Genomic DNA, 23,274 nt, shown 5'->3' on the forward strand with positions numbered 1-23,274 from the left:
TATGTCTGTAGGAGCTCTATGCATAACGTATATAGAATGCAAACCGAATTTGATGAGTGTGACTATCTTGTTTGGTTTAATAAAGTGTTTGTAAATATCTCTCGATCTCATGAATTTCTTCAGTTCTGCCTTGTAATCGCAAAATGAATGACGTCTCGTGATTTTTTATGAATGAAAAAAGTAGTCCCGGTGTGACAGAGGTCACGGTTATCCAATCAAAACGAATAAAACAAGGTCAACCTTGTACGACACACGTGTGACGTACGGATTTAGGATCTTACCACCTGTATCTTCACCACGTGGGTAATAAAATACAGTATGTGCATCAGAAACATTCAGCAAATGATGTGACTAAGCCCTGCAGTTAACATGGTTAAGTGTGAGTGATCAAGTACCCACCCACTGTTATTCTCTACATATGCACCAGTGTCTCTTGCCACTTAGGTTTTTAGGTTATTTTTTAGGATCATGCTGGGCACATCCAATATGTTTCTGAATGTTAAATATGTCTTTGAGACAACAGTTGTCAGCTGTAACATTTGTGTTGCAAATTAAACAACTTGTCAGTCTGGTTACCTGAAGCCCTGCTATTTCTGTATTCAACTTTACCTATGATCTTTTCACCAAGATCACATTTGTTTTTGAAAATACCTTGTGATGACGTTTATTGTAGGAAGCCCTTGACGAATATATCTTTTAAGTAATCTGGACAAACACAAGTAATACATGTAATATGTATGAGCATATGCTTTTAATATCAAACAGATTTATCAAAGTAAAATTACAGAAATATGTTTTCATGACTTGGCAAACTATTTTATATGTAAACCATATATATACCAAACCACTAAGCTTATAGTTATTTTAATTTTAAATATGATTAGTAAAAGCTGCATTGAAAATAACAAGATGTTAACATATGTTATTCTTGGTAAAATGATTTCAAACACGATGTCTTCCCATCATTGCATTTAAAATTCCTTTAAGTTCTGATATTGGTATTTTTTAACTGAATCACCGGGAGATGTGGGAGAAAATGTAAAAATAGCCGATGGCTATTTCCACCTTATTTTATTACACACATTCATCATGATAATCTTAATCCCTGCACGTACAACAATAAATGTTTATACAGACCTCTTGAATATTAGTATCAACCTTAAAAAGCGTTGAAGTTAAATGAGATATATAGCTTGAAAAGTCTTGAATTTGTGCCATATACATGTACTTATAAATAAAAGACCCGTGAAGATCCGGGGTATAATTTGTCTTCAGCAACCCATGCTTGCCGTAAAAGGTGACTATGCTTGTTGTAAGAGGCGACTAACAGGATCGGGTGGCCAATGACCATGAAGAATTCATGACAGACATAATTTATTTTATTTGTTGGTTGTGGAAATAAATCTTGTTGAAAAATGTTTGATGTTTATTCTGCATTTTAGGTCTTACGACAAATATATAGTATGTTGCATTTAAAACTATATTGACCGACTAAGGTAATAACTAAAAAAGCTTTGAAACTGCCACTTGAGAGCCTTGAGAGCTTTGAAAAGGCTTTGAATTTTAGTTTTCAATATCTGTATGAACCTTTACAATGCCTAGCAAAAGTAAATACAACTAAACTTGTCAGTAATCGTGTTTAGTGATTAAGAGTGTGTGGTATTACCTATATATCGGTAAATTGAGGTTCATTCTTTCCCTGATACGTATCTCAGTGTCATGTTTTAATGCTCGGTATATCGGGTGTTTTCTAATAGCAATTTTTATTATGTGTTTAATGTTATACACTTGACAAATACAGGTACCTTTGAAATGTTTCCGTGATTCCAAAATGCAAGTTCGCATTCTTGAGCTCTTCTGTGGCAGTGGTGTAACACTAAGTCATCACTGTCCCTGAGCGTGCATCATTGCGTATTTATTAAAAGAGTAAACAGTATGCTTCAGCATCTTGTTTTCTCCCATTTATGAACAATTCCTGCATTGAGGTTTTGAATTACTTCTGAATTCAAAATTTTGAATTATACACTATATTGTGATACATATTGCAATACGACCTTGTGCATTGTAAAATATTGTGATAAACTTGAAACATCCAATACCAATCCCAACTAGTGATGTTTTTTCTCCAGAGTTGAGATATAACAAAAACAGATGCTTTTCGTCTTCGACAATTGACATGATTGACAATTGACAATAACAATTCTGTTTCCATAAATCTAAACATTTCTCAACACAATAGTTGGTGTAAGTTATTATCGATGACAACAATTTCATATCGATAATTGTTAATATTTCTTCCCATCGATGATAATTCCAATTATCAACGTTTTTAGCCAGTCCTAGAGGCAAACCCCCTGTCATACCAGCAAGGCGGCTAAAAATGGTGGTGAAACAATTTAGAAGCTGTTGCAATATAAGGAAGGAGGTCTTGCACATAACTTACTATATGGTGGAAGGTATCCAGTATTCTGTATATTAACCCCTAACAACGTTTGAGGAAATGGGTAAAATGTTTACAAATGACATTGAAGGTCTTAAGCTTTTTAGAATTCTAGCTAAAATCTTTTACTTTGCAGAGAAACATAACATTTAATTATCTTTTCAGAAGATCGTGTAAACTTCACTTTGAAGTGTCACCGCTGAAGATTGTTCGAGCATCCCGACAGTATCTGTATGATGATGCTGGGAATGAGTTTCTGGACTGCATCAACAACGTCTCACACGGTAACTACTAGTACTAGAACTTCTTCATACCAGGATCTGCTGGTGTGGGTTTGAATCCCAGGTTTTCCCTTCTTTAGATTGGCCAGAACCATTCCTGTTGTGATGCAGGTCGTGGATGTATAAATACTGTGGGTTTCATCAAGGTGGTACACATGGTACAAACACTGTGGGTTTCATCATGGTGGTACAAGCACTGTGGGTTTTATTAAGGTGGTACAAGCACTGTGGGTTTTATCATGGTGGTACAAGCGTGGGTTTCATGAAGGTGGTACAAGCACTGTGGGTTTTTCCATGGTGGTACAAGCGTGGGTTTCATGAAGGTGGTACAAGCACTGTGGGTTATTTTAAGGTGGTACCAGCACTGTGGGTTTCATCAAGGTGGTACAAGCACTGTGGGTTTCATCAAGGTGGTGCAATCACTGGGTTTCATCAAGGTGGCACAAGCACTTGGTTTCATCAAGGTGGTACAAGCACTGGGTTTCATCAAGGTGGTACAAGCACTGGGTTTCATCAAGGTGGTACAAGCGCTGTGGGTTTCATCAAGGTGGTACAAGCACTGTGGGTTTCATCGAGGTGGTAAAATATGTTTTATCTAAGACTTGCCTGGTGCTGACAAACCAAAGATCTGATTGTCAGTCAGGAAAAATGTTAGATTCCAACCACTAGGGCCATGTATTTCAGTATACTGCGATACAGGTATCTATATTGCAAAAAGTATTGTGATACGTATTGCGAAATATTGGGAGCTATAATGTTTGACAGTGGTTGACACTCCTTCTACATGCAGATGAAAAATCAGCATGGTCAGTCACCATCACGTAAGAGAAAAATCACTTCCATCATTTTTTTGGGCAATTTTTAAAGGGAACTATTTGTGTTTCAATTTCTGTGTATATTTGGGGTTAAATGATACAAATAATAACGAAAAATGTTATATTTTTTTGGCACTCATATGCAGTACCGGAGGTGCAGTTGGCCTTGATCACACTTATATATATAAAACCAGACAACAAGACATTGGCTTGGTATTTCCAGAAGAAGAATGTTTTCTATCTTGACTGAAAACTACTTAGTGTAGAAGATTCTTTGATGGTGAGAGGTAGATTGTTCCAAAGAGAAGCTGATGTGAAGGTAACATGTCTCTGGCCAAACATAGTTGCTGGTATGATAAGCATTCAACTGCTGGCTGTAGGGCTGGGACGTGTCCATATTTACTACCCAGGTACACCCCTATTACCCGACCCTACCCGGGCACCCACTGTAGGTCTCAGGAGATGTCTCAAAATGTCTGAGTTACCCGTCCCAGCCCTAGCTGGCTGATATATATATATACACCCTTGATTATTCATACGGTCACAGACTTACAAACAACAATATTGTGAACTCTCTTGGGCTAAAAAAAATAATGGTCTTGGTTCTCAGGCACCGCCTGCATCATCATAAACTGTTCAATATTGCAAGTCCAACAGTAGTCAAATACTGTATTTCAGTATTTTACTCATCAAGCAATACATTTATGTAGAGAGGCCATTTCTCAGGTTGATTGTACACAAATGTTTATTTTGTTAAATTATAATTTGAACAACAACAAAAAAGACATTATATTTTCAAAAATCATTGCCTGTGAACCAATTCTTGTGTTTTTTTAATCCTTGTAGAAGTTATTTACACGAATGGGTTGGAAATAGAAATGTTTAGCTTGAGATTTGACCTGTTCCACATGGACATTAGGTTTGGACAGTCCTTGTATTCAAGCATTTGGAGAGCTGATGGCATGGATGATATTGTGAGGGTGTGGTGAGAGTAAGTTCCCGGTTCCCTGAAGGTCACAATTAGAAATACCTTGTGACATTGTTTGTTATTTGAAGCCAGTGATAAACATACTTTGGAACAACTATGCTTGGAAATGTGAACCATATGAATACATGAAGTACGGTATCATTCACAACCTATATTTTGGGATTCAGAAGTTTAAAAGGGTATTGTCAGTCTCATTGAAACGGAAGGAGGCATAATTTCTAAATTACAACTGATCATTGTCATTGATTATTTTATCTTATGATGACATTCACCGAGTTTGGAGATGGATCAAAAGTATTCTTCTTGTAGCATTCCTGAAGGATCAGGATGTCAACTGTTCTGTTGTGTTCTGTGTTTGTTGACAACAGCCGATAACCCCCGAGGTTGAGTGTCCCCACCCACCTTATTCCATTCCTGCTCCCATGACCACGCTGCCAGTGTAGGTGTATCACGTGGAAATAGTTTTTCACGTCTTAGGATATTTTCTCAATGAAAGTTAAACATCTCATGGCATTATGTTTATCTAAATGTGTAGAATCGTCCAAAATGAAACGTTGGAAATATACATGAATGGACTGTGTTAGATGTGACGATATGACGATGTGATAGAGGTACTTCGCTGGCCCCCAGGAACTCTGTGAAGGAGAGTCATTGGTTTCATACAACCGAGGCATATCTATTTTGTCATCAAGGCTTTGATAAACATTGGTTTCTAATCTAATCCAACTGGTAATTAGGTTTTTTTGTAACTCGGACGTAAGAAAAACACACACGCTTTCTCTTCAATTTGCCTCTATCAGAAAACAAAACCGAAGCTTACATCGCAATGCTGTACGGAGCTCTATTTTTTGGTTTGAGAATTGTATCAGGCATATGATGTCACACTCGGAAATTATTTCATGCATGATTTAAAAAACACATAGAACCATCGACATAGTGTCCCTTTAAATAGCAGTGGTTCACCCAGACATCTTTATGAGGCCCTGAAACACTTGAACAATCCCTGAACTGGTACTCTATGTCGTCTATTCTGTTTCTCCAAGGAAACACTGGCAGGTGTTTTTTCAACTTATGTATTCAAACGGATTCTATGCAGATATGTGAGGTTTTTTTGTCTGTTAACTTATTATTCACAGAGAAACCGGTTTTGCAGCATTGCAGAGTTTCAGAGTTTCAGATGGCCATCATAGGCTGATGAAATTCCAATTTGACAAATGCTTCGTTTTAGTAGTCGGACTTTCGACTGATAGAAATTCTAAGCAGGCATCACATGTTTCATAAGTATACAGTAAATAGTAAGGATAAGTCCTACTTGTATTATCAATTTAATAAAACAATGCACAGGTGTCAAAATTTGTTATTGAAATTCATCATACTCTCTGGATCATAGTGAAATGCTGTCAGGATCTGCAGTGACTTAGTCAAACGCTTTTCTTATTGCAAAGTTTTTTGGCCAGATGGTATATATTCATCCAATAACGAATGGTAAAAGGTTTGTCCACCTTTTTTGCTGATTTGACTTATTGACTTTTGCCATTGGCTTATTACATTCCTGGGTCCAAGTCATTGACCCATAAAACAGCTTTTTGTTTCAAAATCAATGCATTGTTAAAAGCTTAACATTCTCAGAACTGTTTTCTTCCAACAAAAAGGATAATGTCTGGCCATATGTTTTTATGTTTTTCCATGGTTACATTTATATTGGATTCAATAAAATTTCTCTTAAATTGCTGTCGGTATCAACATGGAACGCTGTTGAGATGATAAGGCTGCATGATATTTGGTTTAACTCTTTTGATGTCCGTGCAGCCTCTGCCATGTGGGAAATGTCATGTTGATTCTTACTGTGATGTTTGTAAGGGTATGTAATGTCCCCGGTAAATGTTTATTTGTGTCTACAAACACAATATTGTCACCTTTATTTTGTCTTGACTATTAAATCTTGTATTCTTACCTAGCTTTCCTTCAAACTTGAAATTTCTGAAAAAGATTCTTAAAATTTAAATGTGTTTTGTTTAAAAGCAACATACAAATATCTTTCATTCCTTCTAACTTTTGATTTCTGAAAAAAAAAGATTCTTAAATTAAAAATTGTTTTATCAAAAACAAATATACATACATCTTTCAATCTTCGAACTTAGGATTTCTGCAAAGAAGATTCCTAAAATCAAAATATTTCTGTCCAAAATCTTTTACTCCTTACTTTTGATTTCTAAAAAGAAAATTCTGAAACTTTGTATTCTTGTTTAAAAAAAACCCAAATCAAATGTTCAATTTTAGGGTATCAGACATGCCAGATCGGTTCTATTTTGAGGACAATGTCTTAGGTATTTTTCTCAGCATTGGTATAAATGAATTTTTGCATTTATATTTTTCTTTGTATCCATGGAATTAATTTGGACTTAGTCTCAATGGGGGGTGGATTTCGTGTCCGGAGCACAACTTAAAAAACATTCAATATCTCTCAACAAAACTAGGCAGATATATCGCACTGATCCTGAAGTGGTGCCTTTTGCTATTAAGTATTTGGGTCATTTGTTGTTTTCTCTGTTTCCATGGAATCAGTTGGACTAATGGTCTCCAGAAGGGGTGGATGATGTTTTTTTACAGCAGAGCTAGAAAATCATGAAATGTTCAGTTACAAAACAGGTTTATCAATAATGTTCTGCGAAGTAATGCCTTTATTTGAATTTTTTTCAGAATATTTTCCCCTTGTTACCATGGTTACAAATTGGACTTAGTCTGAAATGGCCTTGGTGTTTTTGTGAAAGCAGAACTTGACAGGCTTTAGATATCTTTATCAAGACTTTGGAACTCCTTGAAATAATTTTGATTTCGTTTTTCATATTGACAGTTGTCAGGAAGTATTATCATAGGATAAGCATCTGAAAATGGTTCCATTTGCTAATTTTAGACTTTTGAAATGTTTACTTGAACATGTGTTTCAAGGAAAATAAAGATTATTTAATCGGGTTGTGTCATTTCATTTTTCTCATAGACCGATCTATTACCGTAGGATAAACATAGAGTGAGAAGTGTTGTCTACATATCTACTACTTTTGACATGCCTATCCTAAGGGTACTATTATAGGGCAAACAATTGCAATAGGTTGATAGTTCGATATATATTGTTAAACTCAGGCAGGGAATTCTCTGATTTATTTGGCTATTCACTCTGGTGAAAATACATCATCGGTGGTTCATACTGGAAAAGGGAGGTCACTCTAATTACAATTTACCTCTGTTGTTTTTCCGAAATTGTAAAAATTCATTGGTCAAAATATTGCCATCTAACCCCTACAGTAAAAAGTATTCATAATCAATGTTTTGAATATGTTATAATTTTATAATGTTATAAGTTTCTATTGTCATTGCGAATTGTCATTTAAAAAAAAGAAAAAAGGTGGCTATGACGCTGTGACACTATCCTCAACTTAAAAATTAAAAGTCATCTTGTAAATGAAATTAAGAATGTCAATAGTAGTTTTCCCCAAATGTTGACCCAGTTTATTTTTCTGAAAAGCGATGGTTGCAGTGGGCCCACGTTTTAGGAGGTCAGTAGTAAAATTGTAGCATGTTGAGTGTGATATGCAGATCATCTTAGGTGGGATTAGTGCTGATAACAATTTATTAAATGTTGACCAAATTTTTCCCCCTAGTGATACTGTACATGTTGAAGTTAGTGTGAGTGTGAATTAACTTCACATTGATGTCTCAAAATGACTATCAACAATAAGACGGCGACACTGTACGCTTCGGATAGTGGATACTAACTTGAATATATACACAAACACGGTTTATTGAGTGTTAATTTCTAAAATGTGGGGCCCATTTTTCTCGTCATATTAAGCCATCAATACAGGAGCTTAAATAATATTGGACTAGGAGTAAGTGGCAACAGCTGGACACTAATCAGATTTAGTGTTGAGCAGGTGAGACAAACTTGTCACAAAAATGAAGTCCTGGGCAAGATGTTACTTTACTGTAACCATGGTTACATATAAATCGCAAATGAATGCGATTTAGTTGCTGTCATCTTGAATCCCATGTTTTTCATTTCATGGCTAAAACTGGAACATGAATAACAAATGTTCCCATTTTGTCCAAACTGTCACATCGCTGTTATGTTTGAACTGTTACATGGCTGCCAAGGTTACAACAATTAACCATTGTATTTCTATGTATATCACAGTCTCAGCTTTAGAATAAAGGTGGCACACCAGGCTTTATAAAGAGCCTAGACCCATGCTGGTAATATTTTCCCAGGACATTTGACAGTAGAAAGCCACAACTCCTGCTCAGGCTCAAGCAACGTCTGAAGAAATCCATGTTGTCGCCTCCTAAGTGACAAAAGTGTGGCTAAAGCCAGGTTTTAGTTTTTATATATTAAGGCTTCTTTGGACCAGAATAGCTGGATTGAGGAGGATAATAACCCAGACCAGATCAATATTGTTTAAGTCTCGTGAGCTTATTAACATTGTGCTGTGTTTTCCAATGTCCATCATGTTTGGTTTTGAATTTTTTAGATCTTCTCTGAAACTACAAGAACTGTGAAGCAAAATTTTTTGCATGAATGATCCCAGGTATAGTGACTCTAAAAAGTGCTCACTGAATTCCAATCTGATTCCAAACATGGCTACCATAGCAACCATATGTAGAAACCCATTTTGGTGGCTTTTAATCAGCTCTCTCTTTTCAGTTTGTGTTGAAATAATCAAGGTAGTGTTAGTGCTTACTGGCTGTGTCCTGATAAACAAGGTTCTACTGTTAGTGTAGTGTGTTTATATTAGTTAGTGTTTACTGGCCCTGTCCTGATAAAAAAAAGGCTCTACTGTTTGTGTAGTTAGTGTTTACTGGCCATGTCCTGATAAACAAGGTCCTGGTGTTAGTGTAGTGTGTTTATATTAGTTGATGTTTGCTGGCTGTGTCCTGATAAACAAGGTTCTACTGTTAGTGTCGTGTGTTTATATTAGTTAGTGTTTACTGGCCTTGTCCTGATAAACAAGGTTCAACTGTTAGTGAAGTGTGTTTTTATTAGTTAGTGCTTACTGGCCATGTCCTGATAAACAAGGTTCTACTATGTGTAGTGTGTTTATATAAGTTCAATGTTTACTGGCCCTGTCCTGTTTGAAAAGGTTCTACTGTTGGTGTAGTTAGTGTATACTGGTCATGTCTTGATAAACAAGGTCCTGGTGTTAGTGTCGTGTGTTTATATTCTTGTTTACTGGCTGTGTCCTGATAAACAAGGTCCTGGTGTTAGTGTTGTGTGTTTATATTCGTGTTTACTGGCTGTGTCCTGATAATCAAGGTTCTACTGTTAGTATAGTGTGTTTATATTAGTTGATGTTTACTGGCTGTGTCCTGATAAACAAGGTTCTACTGTTAGTGTCGTGTGTTTATATTAGTTAGTGTTTACTGGCCTTGTCCTGATAAACAAGGTTCTACTGTTAGTGTTGTGTGTTTATATTAGTTAGTGTTTACTGGCAGTGTCCTGATAAACAAGGTTCTACTGTTAGTGTTGTGTGTTTATATTAGTTAGTGTTTACTGGCAGTGTCCTGATAAACAAGGTTCTACTGTTAGTGTTGTGTGTTTATATTAGTTAGTGTTTACTGGCAGTGTCCTGATAAACAAGGTTCTACTGTTAGTGTTGTGTGTTTATATTAGTTAATGTTTACTGGCAGTGTCCTGATAAATAAGTTTTGGCTCCGGAGTGTTGGCATTATCACAAACAAACACTAGTGCAACAGTCCAGTGAAGCTAGCTTGAAAATGAAAAGGTCAAACAAAATGTGGTCATTAACCAGGTTAATTGTTCGGAACATAAAAAGAAGATGAATGGATTCCCTGGTTGAATATCTTGTGTATGATTCATCAGTGAAAGGAGATGCAGAGCCCTTCTCCTGAAGCCAGGAAACAGACAGGTCAAAAAATAGGGAAGGTTGACCTACTCTTGTCTACATCAACAGATGACCTGCTAAGGTCATGTTCAACAGAACATGCTATAGAATGTGTGAACCCTGAATATTCTGAACATTTCCTTACTGCTAGAGGAAAAAAACCCAATGAACATGCTATACCATATTTCCAAAATCGAAGAAAAACAAGATAATTATATTTTTTTTAGAATTAAAATATGTATATTTATGCATCTTTTTCTCAAAACATGAACCATGTTGGTTGCAGAATGTTAGGATGGAGCATTATTTTATTGATGTGCAATGCATGAATAATTTTATGACAGATGTTAATATATTTTTAGAGAAATGCTTTTTGGTATTCATGAAAACTTATTTAGGACGTAGCGTGTGTTTGATGACTTTTCCTTAGCAGTTGGTGAAGCCAGAAGTAAATCTCACGCTCACTCACTTCAGAAAGTTTACCAAAGGAATATAATGAGTTGCGAGCAAAGTGTGATCCTTATGGATCCAGTTTTACTGACGGGTCCAAGAATAGTTGCAAAGTTACACGTACCACTGTCACTGGATAATGGTAAACTGCCATATTTCGGTCGATTGGAAGATATGCAAAGCAAGTGTACCGTCAAGTCACATGATTTTATGCACTTCGCGAAGTAGAACCAGTTTTATCACAAAATAGAAATTGATTATCTACCCAATCGTCTTGACTGGGCGCCGCCATTTTGTTTGAAGCAAATGCAAGTGATATGAGAGGAGGAATCTGATTGGTCAATGGGAAGGACACAGAAGGGACATAACTCGTAGTAGCAACTGGTGGCGCCCATAAATTCTAGCCTAGTTCGGCAAGGGTGGAAACTGGACTTTACAGTCAGTTAACTCATATGAAAAGTCAGATGGAATGGGTATATAGTCAGAAACAAATGCAAACATTAGTGACTTGTAGTGTTACCATAGAGTTCTGGATAATTTTTGTCATTAAACAATATATCACGTGACAGACCACAGGACTACCCGGACCCTACTCAGTACCCGAGTTACCCGTCCCAGCCCTAGCGACTATGCTTGACGTAAGTGGCGACTGATGGGATTGGGTGGTCAGCCTCGCTGACTTGGTTGATGCATGTCATTGTATCCCAAATGTGTGGATCAATGCTCATGATGTCAATCACTGGATTGTCTGTTCGAATATTGCTGAGTGCGTGTTAAACAAAAAACAAACAAACAAACAAACAAACATTGCTGCTGTTTTTCTTCCCAGTGGGCCACTGCCATCCCCATGTGGTCAGTGTGGGTCAGGAGCAGATGGGCAAGCTGACCACAAGCGCTGGATTTCTTAATGACCAAATGTCTGAGTATGCCAAACGTCTCATCTCAACATTTCCTGATAAGCTCTGCGTCTGCTTCTTCTTGAATTCAGGGTAGGTAACTCTAATCTGTTATCAAGGGAAACAATATCCCTCTTAGATCAGACAATTTGTTTTCTTGATCCCGGCCCAGATTTTACAGACAAATGACAAAATTACATGTTTTCTTTTAGTTTTTAAGAAAAGATCATTCTTAAACATGGTCAAATAGGACCTTTAAAAAACAATTAGCAGCCTTTTATATACACGCATTTGTATGTAAGAGTGACTTATAAGAGCATTTTCTTCTTAATTAACATCCCTCAAACAGCAGTATATTGAGGCCATCCTTAAAAGAATTCCAGTACATTTTATTTGCTCATTCCCTAAATATATGTTACGGATCCATTAAGGTTTGACTGTGTATTTTCATCCCCTGGCATTTATTGCAGGTGAATATAGTCAACGCCTCGTCTGTCTGTCTGTCTATAATCATTTCGTTCCTGGCATCACTAGAAAACCGTCCAATATTTTTCAACAAAAATTGGCAAATTTTTCAAACAGATCCTGAAAAGGTGCCTTTAGCTTTTTATGGATTTTTGGCCTTTATATTTTTCTCAATTTCCATGGAAACAATTTGTACTTAGCCTAAAAAGAGGGGGAGGGGTGTAGGTGTTTCCGGAGCACAACATGAGTACTGTGGAAGACTTTTCAACCAAACCTGGTACATGTATTAACCAAAGGCTAAAGTTGTGCCTTTAGCTATTTTTTGTTATTTGATTTTTCCCTTTCCATGGAAACAAGTTTGACTTTGACTCTGTTCATAGTTGTGTGTACATGACATAGGTGTATAAAGTTCCGAATCCCAATTCCATGATGTTGTTTTGATAGCTCAATAATTTATAACTACTCTTGTATACAAACAGTCAGCTTAGATATAAATTCTCTCATCATGTTGGACTTAAAGTAACAGTCAGATGATTTGTTCTTTCGAATTTGTACGGACCGGGGAGATTTGTCATCTTCTGAGGACTCTTGTTTTTATTACTTATGAATCACCGGTTAGGATACTGTCCTCGTAACGGGGATTCAGTGTATATGTTGCTCTAGTGGACACATAATACTGTATATTATCCACTGGATGAGTGAAAAGTAACATTGTGTTTTTCAGGTCAGAGGCTAACGACTTAGCTCTTCGTCTTGCCAGGTGCTACACAAAACACGAAGATGTTGTATGTTTAGAGAGGTCAGTAGTATTGTACTGATGTTTTGCCACTAAATTTTGCAACCCGTGATGATCCGGGGTAGAAAAGGTCTTCAGCAACCCATGCTTGCTGAAAAAAGGCAACTATGCTTGTCTAAAAGGCGACTAACGGGACCGGGTGGTGAGCCTCACTGACATGGTTGATGTATATCATCATATCCAAATTGTGTGGATCAATGCTCATGATGTCAATCACTGGATTGTCTGGTCCAGACTCGATTATTTTCAGACCGCATCATATAGCTGGTATATTACTGAGTGCAGCGTTAAACAACAAACAAATTAAAACTAGATTTGCTCATTGTTTCATGTACTTCTGTCTCTGGCCCAGCTACAGAAGGTTGTTGCTAAAAACTAATTGAACCTAATTATCAAGCCGAGTAACTGCAAAATCTTTTTTCAGGGCCTATCATGGAAACCTAGCCAATCTGCTGGATATCAGCCCTTCCCGGTTTAAGAAGACTGGGCATAAACGGAAAGATTACGTGCACATCGTAAGTAGGCCTGTCATCTACACTTAATTATTTGATGGGCATTGGAGGGTTAAAGTGTATTACAATATTTTGCGATGCACAAGGCCAAATGGCGATATGCTATATATTTAATCATTATAAATTTTTAATTCAGAAGCAATCTGATACATCTGAGCATTGACTGTGTATTTGTTTTGGTTTATTGAGGTATGAATCGAAAAACTGATGTGCAAACGTCGCAGATTCTTACAAAAATTTGCACATCAGTTTTTCAACTCATACCTCAGTGAACCAAAAAAATACACAGTTAATCCTTATGATTAAATTTGACAATGAAAACATGTGCTATCTACAATAGTTTAACCAAAAACAGTTGCACATATAAAGCAGACACAAATGACGAGATTGATAAACATTCCAGGTGTAGGAATACATATTGTGGCGGGACATAAATTAGGCGATTGTTTGATATATGCACAAAAGTTGACATGCCCACAAAGTCAGTAGCCAATCAACGGAGAGTAGGATCAAACAAAGTTCATAGGACCTGTCGATCAAGGCAAGAGGTGAGAAGAACAGCAACAGTCATGCTGTAACGAACCGGAATATATATGGGACAAGGCGGCTGTTTGAAATGACATGGTCAGTTACCGCCAGATTCAAACATTTGTTCCCTGAGAATGGGAAGACAGTCCGAAAAAGGCAGGTTAGAAATTTGTGGAACCCAGGCAAGTGGGGAAAATAAAGATGAGCGAGCCTGCACATTCTGTAGTAATAAAAGTAGTACACCTCAGTAGGCGTGGCTTAATTCTTTACATTCTTTGGGAAATGAATGCAATAACATGTGACCAATTCAGCTAATCAGAATGCAGAAATTACAATGAACACAACGAAAATATGATTATCAAGGTATGAACTGAAGTTCGTAAATGGAACAAAACAAGATGCTGGTACAACATAATGTTTACTCATTCAATAAACACACAGCCATCTTGGGGCCCTGGATGAGTGCTCCGGGGCAGCGAAAGTATTTGGCAAGTATATAACATTAAACACCTGATAAAAATCCCAATTTGAAATCACCCGACATATTGAGCATGAAAAAATGATATTATGATACGTATCATGGAAAGAATGAACCTCAATTTACTGATAAACAGGCAATACCTCACACCCTTATAAATATTATATCACCATGAACGTTATAAACATTGTGAACATTATAAACGTAAATATCATTAACTTTGCATACATTGTTAAAATTGTAAAGTTTAATGCTTCTTTATCTCCGAACTGATTGGATAGCTATTTTTAACGTTGTGTCAGTCGCATCTGACATAAAATGAAGTTGTGGGAGGGAATGGGTTCTGGGTATGTTCATCAGAATCCTGATAATGGAATGGAGGTATGATACACTGGACAATTGAGGTGGGAGTACCACTAACTGAAGCAAATACTGTCCAGCGGTTTCAGATCGGTTCATTTTCTAGGACATTGACTGATTGTTAACCAAATTGTCCTGAGGATATTTTTCGATTTTAGTGATGGAATAGAAGAATGTCCAAACAAAATTTGCTAAAATCTTAAAAATGGCATAATGATATTTGTCTCAAGTCACTGCTGTACCATTGGTTTTTCAAGCATCTCAGGAAATGCCAGAAGTGTTGACATAAACAAAGACAGGAAATCTAAATTTGTTGGAAGGGACAATTCATACCTACCGAACATTGAACTGTTTGATAAACATTTCAAAGTAGACACAATTTATGGATAACAACAGTAAAAATAAAGTTTTTATCCATAAATAGTGTCTACTTTGCTATGGGACATTATTGCAGTAGTGCCATTGTAGCAGGGCGTGGAGTCATCCCACAGATGACATCCTTACCTTGTCAGCTTGACGACGCGGTTAACCTCTTTGGTCATGTGGACAAAGCGTCTGAACTAGGATCAAAAGGTCTGTGGTTCGAATTCCATCACAGGACTCGGCGTTTTATGGCCGCTACATTGGCGCCCAACGTTGGGCTGAGCACACTCATATCAAATTTGAGCAAAATAAATCTCAGCACCCTACTATGAGGCTTGGGACGTGCCTTCTGTTCAGTTCATGGGGGAAGGATGTATCAGGGCGTGGAGTCATCCTACAAAAATGACATCCTTACCTTGTCAGCTTGCTGACGGGGTTAACCTCTTTGGTCAGATGGGCAAGGCGTCCAACTTCTGATCAGAAGGTCCGTGGTTCGAATCCCATCACGGGACTGGGAAAATTAATGGCCGCTACGTCATCATTACAATAGTAATGTATAGCAATAGTGTTTGGGCCTATTGTTGCAAGTGTACAGAATAACCTACTGTCTGTGAGGAATTACGGATCATCTGACCCAAGGGGTCTCGGGACTACGACGTATTTCATTAGGAACAGATAATCCGTAACTCCAAGTTGTGAGTTGGTCATTCTATTTATTACCCATAGTCTTTTTTATGTTAGAAAAAATAGAAAAATGTGGGTTTCTGGATCTCAAATGGAAACATCAGCTGCATGAATTTATTTTTAGAATGATTGTTTGAGACACCATGAACAATGGAGGACCTCACCTTTCATTACTTGGACATCGTTGATGTGATGTAACGTTGCTGGAAGCAAACATTTTTATGCTCATGTGAGAATTACTGAAAATAATTTCGCCTATAGTCATTACATCCATGCCCCTATGTGTCATGTTGCAACATCTCAGGCCTGTGGTTATATATGTTTGGCTAAAGGATTTGGAAATTGGATTGATGATCTTTGAAGACTAAGACTATTCTATCTGCCTTGTAACCGCCTCTGCAGATGCTATTCCACATTTCGGGCTGTGCTGTGACCACCTCTGCAGATGCTATTCCACATTTCGGGCTGCACTGTGACCACCTCTGCAGATGCTATTCCACATTTCGGGCTGCGCTGTGACCACCTCTGCAGATGCTATTCCACATTTCGGGCTGCGCTGTGACCACCTCTGCAGATGCTATTCCACATTTCGGGCTGCGCTGTGACCACCTCTGCAGATGCTATTCCACATTTCGGGCTGCGCTGTGACCACCTCTGCAGATGCTATTCCACATTTCGGGCTGCACTGTGACCACCTCTGCAGATGCTATTCCACATTTCGGGCTGCACTGTGACCACCTCTGCAGATGCTATTCCACATTTCGGGCTGCACTGTGACCACCTCTGCAGATGCTATTCCACATTTCGGGCTGCACTGTAACCGCTTCTGCAGATGCTATTCCACATTTCGGGCTGCGCTGTGACCACCTCTGCAGATGCTATTCCACATTTCGTGCTGCGCTGTGACCACCTCTCCAGATGCTATTCCACATTTCGTGCTGCGCTGTGACCACCTCTGCAGATGCTATTCCACATTTCGGGCTGCGCTGTGACCACCTCTGCAGATGCTATTCCACATTTCGGGCTGCGCTGTGACCACCTCTGCAGATGCTATTCCACATTTCGGGCTGCGCTGTGACCACCTCTGCAGATGCTATTCCACATTTCGGGCTGCGCTGTGACCACCTCTGCAGATGCTATTCCACATTTCGGGCTGCGCTGTGACCACCTCTGCAGATGCTATTCCACATTTCGGGCTGCGCTGTGACTATCCCTGAACCATGGCAGCTCATTTGTCAGGTTTCCCAGGTATTCCATTCAAAGACTGGCTTCTGTTACATAGAAATGTCACCGGCAGCATCACTCACTCATTAATTGTTTTCTTCCAAAACTGAGCAAGTATTGATTTATGTGAATAGGAATCTATTATGCTTCCAGTCAATTCCAATAGAAACATCAGTATTAGCAGACACTAGAATAACTGAAGATTGATAACGATGTTCCCTTCTGTCTTTCAAGACATTGCAGAGATTGAGAATTAAAAGTTGCTTTGTGGTCATTTAGACCAATGCGGTCAGTTACATGATAAGAACCTTGTCTGACTGTGTTCTTGTTTCTTGGACAATGTCAGTGAATGTCACTGGGTTGGCTTCATGATAGATGAACACATCTATTCCAAGCCACAACCAATTAATCCTGGAATCAGTCTAAAATAGTGCAATTGTTTTATTGAGAGTGGCAATGACTGATAGTCAATAATTTGGGATATGTTACAAGCTTTGTCAATGAACTGGACCCATGTTTTTTTCATAAAGTTTTTGTAAAAAGAAAAATCAAATCAACAAAAATTCCACAAAACTAACATTAAAAAAATTCAGCCTGACAATCCGGGTTATAATTGGTCTTCAACAACCCATGCTTGTTGTAAGAGGCGTCAGCGAGCCTGATCAACCTATCCTGTTTGACAAGAATTTTATGGCAAGCAAGGGTTGCTGAAGACCTAGGTATTCTAACCTGGAGGTAAGGTAAGGTGAACAGGTAAAGAGGTCAACTATAAAACTGAAAATAGAGAAAGGGACTAATTAAAGTTTATTTGGGGGTCCTTTAACGCAGCATGTTGATGCCGCCAGAACATATAAAAAGATATCAAATTGAAAACAGCCTTTTTGTGTGTAATGAGAGCTGTTTGTGGAGGATTGTTACATGCTGACAATGAGTTCTGATTATTTTACAGCAACACAAAGACATTACCGTGAGCAAGTCACTCCAGAAATAACATGTCAACGAATCCGTACTGAAGGACACAATATAGTCCTGTTTTTATACTATCTAATCTGGTAATCTAAAATAACAAGGTAATAGAATATACTTTTTCTGGTACAATAATAGTTTTAGATACAATTTATCCTGATCATTGCTCATTGCACATGAGAAAGCTCAAATAAACAGTGTTATTAAACTCTTAATTTAGACAGGGGCACGGGTTGCCCAGTCATCTAAGGCACCGCAAATTGCTGTGCAGAGTTGCATCCCTTTGGCACGCCAGAAACCTATGATTGTGGGTTCGAATCCCGGTTCGCCCTTGATTGTTTCTTGGTTTGTCAGCACCATACCCGTGCTCATGGGTTTCACCGAGGTGTTAAACATCTGAGACCTGCGTCACTTCGGGCTTTCCTCTCCCATTAAGCTGACACGCATCAGTATAACTGGAATACTGTAAAGCCGTGTTAAACCTAACTCACTCACTCACTTAATTTAGACAGTGCTTCTCACCAAATTCATCATCATGTGTGATCAGTTTGTTTACACAAGTTGATCAAGCTCTTATGACAGATGCTTACCGTTTATGACGGTGTCTTTGGTCTTGTCAAATAATCTTAAACACTGCTCACCCACGTTGTGAAAATGTCCAGCACAGTGAAAGCGGTCGTAGTGAATACATAACACTGCCATTAACGTTCAAAGGATTGTGCTAACTTGTGTAACGATGCTTGGAAGCTGTACTATCTTTTGAATATTTGTTCCTTTGAATTTCCTGCTTTTGATTTCATAGAAGTTAGATCCGATGTCAAGCAGCTAAAGTTAAAGGGAAACAACACTCCAACTTTGCGTTCGTCATGCATTCAATATTTGCTTTAGGGCTGGGACAGGTAACTCAAGTACTCGGGTCGGGTCGGGTGGGTCCTGAGTAGGGCCTGGGTACCCGCAGGACTACCCGGATACCCGGACTACCTGGATACGTGGTTAGTCACGCGATATATTGTTCAGTGACAAAAAACATAGCTCAGTGGTTTCACTACAAGTCGCTAATATTCGCATTTCTTTCTGACGATGCCCCCATTCCTTTTGACTTGTATATGTTTGAGTAAAGATGAAGCTTTAGTCAATTCAGTGTACGCATGATCTGATCGTTTGATACATGTATCTAAATAGGTTTGCCAGGGCTGCTGTGAAACAATTCCCATTCAGACATTTTGTTCCCAACTCTTGAGACCTACAGTGGGTACCTGGGTAGGGTCGGGTGATAGGGGGTCGGATGATAGGGGGTCGGGTACCTGGGTAGGGTTGGGTAATAGGGGGTCGGATGATCGGGGGTCGGGTACCTGGGTAGGGTTGGGTAATAGGGGGGGGTAATAGGGGGTCGGGTACCTGGGTAGTAAATTTCGACTTGTTCCTGCCGTAATTTGCTTATTATGGACTATAGTCTCAACTGGTTTGACTTGTGTTCGGCGCTATTCTCGCTGCACAAAGCAACACCTATCAGAACAATAAACCGGATATCATGACAAAGGATATAAAATAACAGACTGACATGTGTTTTGTTGTTGACTTGCAAGGGTGTTACTATCAGTCCACATCATATTATTCTCAGTAAATAGCTACATTGTATCCCGTCTGTGAATTCAGGTATGATATAAGTGATAACAAACTTGGTCAATGAAAATGTGAAATTTGAAATAAGATGTCATGATGATTTACCCCTTGTAAGTTGTCTCTGATGTTCTATATGGACACATTTATGCAGACTACTGTGTGTATTTTCTCGTAAACTAAGTCGGAAACAGCAATCATCCGTACGCACATTTTCTACCAATCGACCGGTGATTTAGGTTAAGAGATACCCAATTATATAATTCAAAATACTTTTGATGCAGTGATCAAAAGAATTTCAACTGAAACAATTATTTTATCAGAAATAATATATTCCAATACATGTTTGTTAGGAAGCAGCTTCTACTTAAAATAATAATAATAACCATAACATAACATTTGTTACATTTGACCACTTTCTAAATGGCATTGTGTGGTCATAGCTTTTGGCCATGGGAGCCGTGCCAATTTACACTTTTCAGAAGGGTACACAAAGAATGTGATCTAGACTACCACTTTTGTGGAAACCTCGGTAGCTGAGTGGTTTAGATCACTGACTTTGTGGGGTGGCGATTAGGTGCCACACTCTGGGAGTTAGGGTTCAAATCCTGAATGGGACTCAACCCCCAAAAGTACTAAAATATATGGTTTGTTTGTTGTTTAACGCCGCACTCAGCAATATTCCAGCTATATGATGGCGGTCTGTAAATAATCGAGTCTGAACCAGACAATCCAGTTATTAATATCATGAGCATCAATCCACGCAATTGGGATCGATGACAAGTATCAACCAAGTCAGCGAGCCTGACCACCCGATCCTGCTAGTCGCCTTTTACGACAAGCATAGTCACCTTTTAGGGCAAGTATGGGTTGCTGAAGACCTATTCTACCCCAGAATCTTCACGGGTCAAACAAAGGAAGTGTTATCCCAGATATGTATTTGTTACATGGAGTGTGTGTGACCAAAATACAAATGTCCAATTGGCATCAAAATATTCCCGATCCCTGATTTCAACAGACCAAGCTTGGGTCGTCTAAAATAACAAGTCCCCAAATTGTCCCATTGCTCGTCATGAAGCCCGGTGTCATTGACGCTCATTGTAATTTGGTGTTTACGTGAGCTAATTGAACATGAACCCTTGTTCTGTTACTTGCTCTTAACTGCCCTAAATGTACCATGAACCCTTGTCTAGTTACTTGCTCTAACAGCCCTAGATGTACCATGAACCCTTGTCAAGTTACTTGCTCTAACAGCCCTAAATGTACCATGAACCCTTGTCTAGTTACTTGCTCTAACAGCCCTAGATGTACCATGAACCCTTGTCAAGTTACTTGCTCTAACAGCCCTAGATGTACCATGAACCCTTGTCAAGTTACCTGCTCTAATCTGCCCTCGTTGTACCACGTACCCTTGGTCTGTTACTTGCCCTAACATCCCTAGATGTACCATGAACCCTTGTCAAGTTACCTGCTCTAATCTGCCCTCGATGTACCATGTACCCTTGGTCTGTTACTTGCCCTAACAGCCCTAGATGTACCATGAACCCTAGTCAAGTTACCTGCTCTAATCTGCCCTAGATGTACCATGTAACCTTGGTCTGTTACTTGCCCTAACAGCCCTAGATGTACCATGAACCCTAGTCCTTTTACCTGCTCTTATCTGCCCTAGACATATCATAAACCCTTGTCTTGTTACCTGCTCTTATCTGCCCTAGATGTACCATGAACCCTTGTCCTGTTACTTGCTCTAATCTGCCCTAGATGAACCATGAACCCTTGTCCTGTTACTTGCCCTAACAGCCCTAGATGTACCATGAACCCTAGTCAAGTTACTTGCCCTAACTGCCCTAGATGTACCATGAACCCTTGTCAAGTTACTTGCCCTAACTGCCCTAGATGTACCATGAACCCTTGTCAAGTTACTTGCCCTAACAGCCCTAGATGTACCATGAACCCTTGTCAAGTTACTTGCCCTAACTGCCCTAGATGTACCATGAGCCCACTCTGAGTACCTGTTTCATAACTGCTCTACACATGCTTTGAGTCCCGGTCTTTTCACCAGTTTTGTAACAAGCTTACACAATGCCAATTGTCTGAGTGTGTTAAGTAATGCATGTAGGGTTTGAAGTCTATTTCACTGTGTTGAAGTTAGACATGTTGGTCAATACTGGCACACCACTAAGCAGGTGTCCTACAGGTCATTCATATCTGTGTGCAGAAGCAACACAAGTGCTTGAAACACGGCTTCTTTGTCAATCACTGTCGGCATCTGTTGATGAGTTGTGGTATTAGGTTCATTCGCTTTTGTACATCAGGATGAATGTGGGTGTTTTGTTTGTCTCTCTTACAGACCCCAGAACATATGTAAGACAAAACTTTGACTCCAATCCCCTTCTCAGCTCTAGCAGCCTATACTCACCCTCTTCTTAGCTCTAGCAGCCTATACTCATCCCATTCTCAGCTCTAGCAGCCTATACTCATCCCCTTCTCAGCTCTAGCAGCCTTTACTCACCCCATCTCAGCTCTTACAGCCTATACTCGTCCCCATCTCAGCTCTTACCACCTATACTCACCTCATCTCAGCTCTTACAGCCTATACTCACCCCCATCTCAGCTCTTACCGCCTATACTCACCCCCATCTCAGCTCTTACCGCCTATACTCACCCCATCTCAGCTCTTACCGCCTATACTCACCCCCATCTCAGCTCTTAACGCCTATACTCACCCCCTATCTCAGCTCTTAACGCCTATACTCACCCCCATCTCAGCTCTTAACGCCTATACTCACCCCATCTCAGTTCTTACCGCCTATACTCACCCCCATCTCAGCTCTTACCGCCTATACTCACCCCCTTCTCACCTCTTACTACCTATACTCACCCCCATCTCAGCTCTTACAGCCTATACTCACCCCCATCTCAGCTCTTACCGCCTATACTCACCCCATCTCAGTTCTTACCGCCTATACTCACCCCCATCTCAGCTCTTACCGCCTATACTCACCCCCATCTCAGCTCTTACCGCCTATACTCACCCCCATCTCAGCTCTTACCGCCTATACTCACCCCCATCTCAGCTCTTACCGCCTATACTCACCCCCATCTCAGCTCTTACCGCCTATACTCACCCCCATCTCAGCTCTTACCGCCTATACTCACCCCCATCTCAGCTCTTACCGCCTATACTCACCCCCATCTCAGCTCTTACCGCCTATACTCACCCCCATCTCAGCTCTTACCACCTATACTCACCCCCATCTCAGCTCATACCACCTATACTCACCCCCATCTCAGCTCTTACCGCCTATACTCATCCCCATCTCAGCTCTTACCGCCTATACTCACCCCCATCTCAGCTCTTACCGCCTATACTCACCCCCATCTCAGCTCTTACCGCCTATACTCACCCCCATCTCAGCTCTTACAGCTCTATTATATGGATTGGAAATTTGGGGAGTAGACAATTACAAGGAAATTGAATCTGTCCATTTGTTAGCCTGTAAGCAGTTTT

General features: G+C 39.3%; 1 protein-coding gene across 1 annotated transcript in view; it reads left to right on the forward strand.

Moving 5' to 3' along the window:
• LOC139469450 (5-phosphohydroxy-L-lysine phospho-lyase-like) overlaps positions 1–23,274 on the forward strand; it is a 71,552-nt gene that overhangs the window by 15,750 nt on the left and 32,528 nt on the right. Inside the window, exons 3-6 of the mRNA XM_071251628.1 lie at positions 2,606–2,724; positions 11,701–11,860; positions 12,957–13,031; positions 13,453–13,543. Of these exons, the coding sequence (XP_071107729.1) occupies positions 2,606–2,724; positions 11,701–11,860; positions 12,957–13,031; positions 13,453–13,543 (445 nt within the window). The remainder of the gene's footprint in view (positions 1–2,605; positions 2,725–11,700; positions 11,861–12,956; positions 13,032–13,452; positions 13,544–23,274) is intronic.

The sequence above is a fragment of the Haliotis cracherodii genome, unplaced genomic scaffold, assembly GCF_022045235.1.
Source record: "Haliotis cracherodii isolate W230 unplaced genomic scaffold, xgHalCrac1.p SCAF_2, whole genome shotgun sequence".
In the NCBI taxonomy this organism is placed as follows: domain Eukaryota; kingdom Metazoa; phylum Mollusca; class Gastropoda; order Lepetellida; family Haliotidae; genus Haliotis; species Haliotis cracherodii.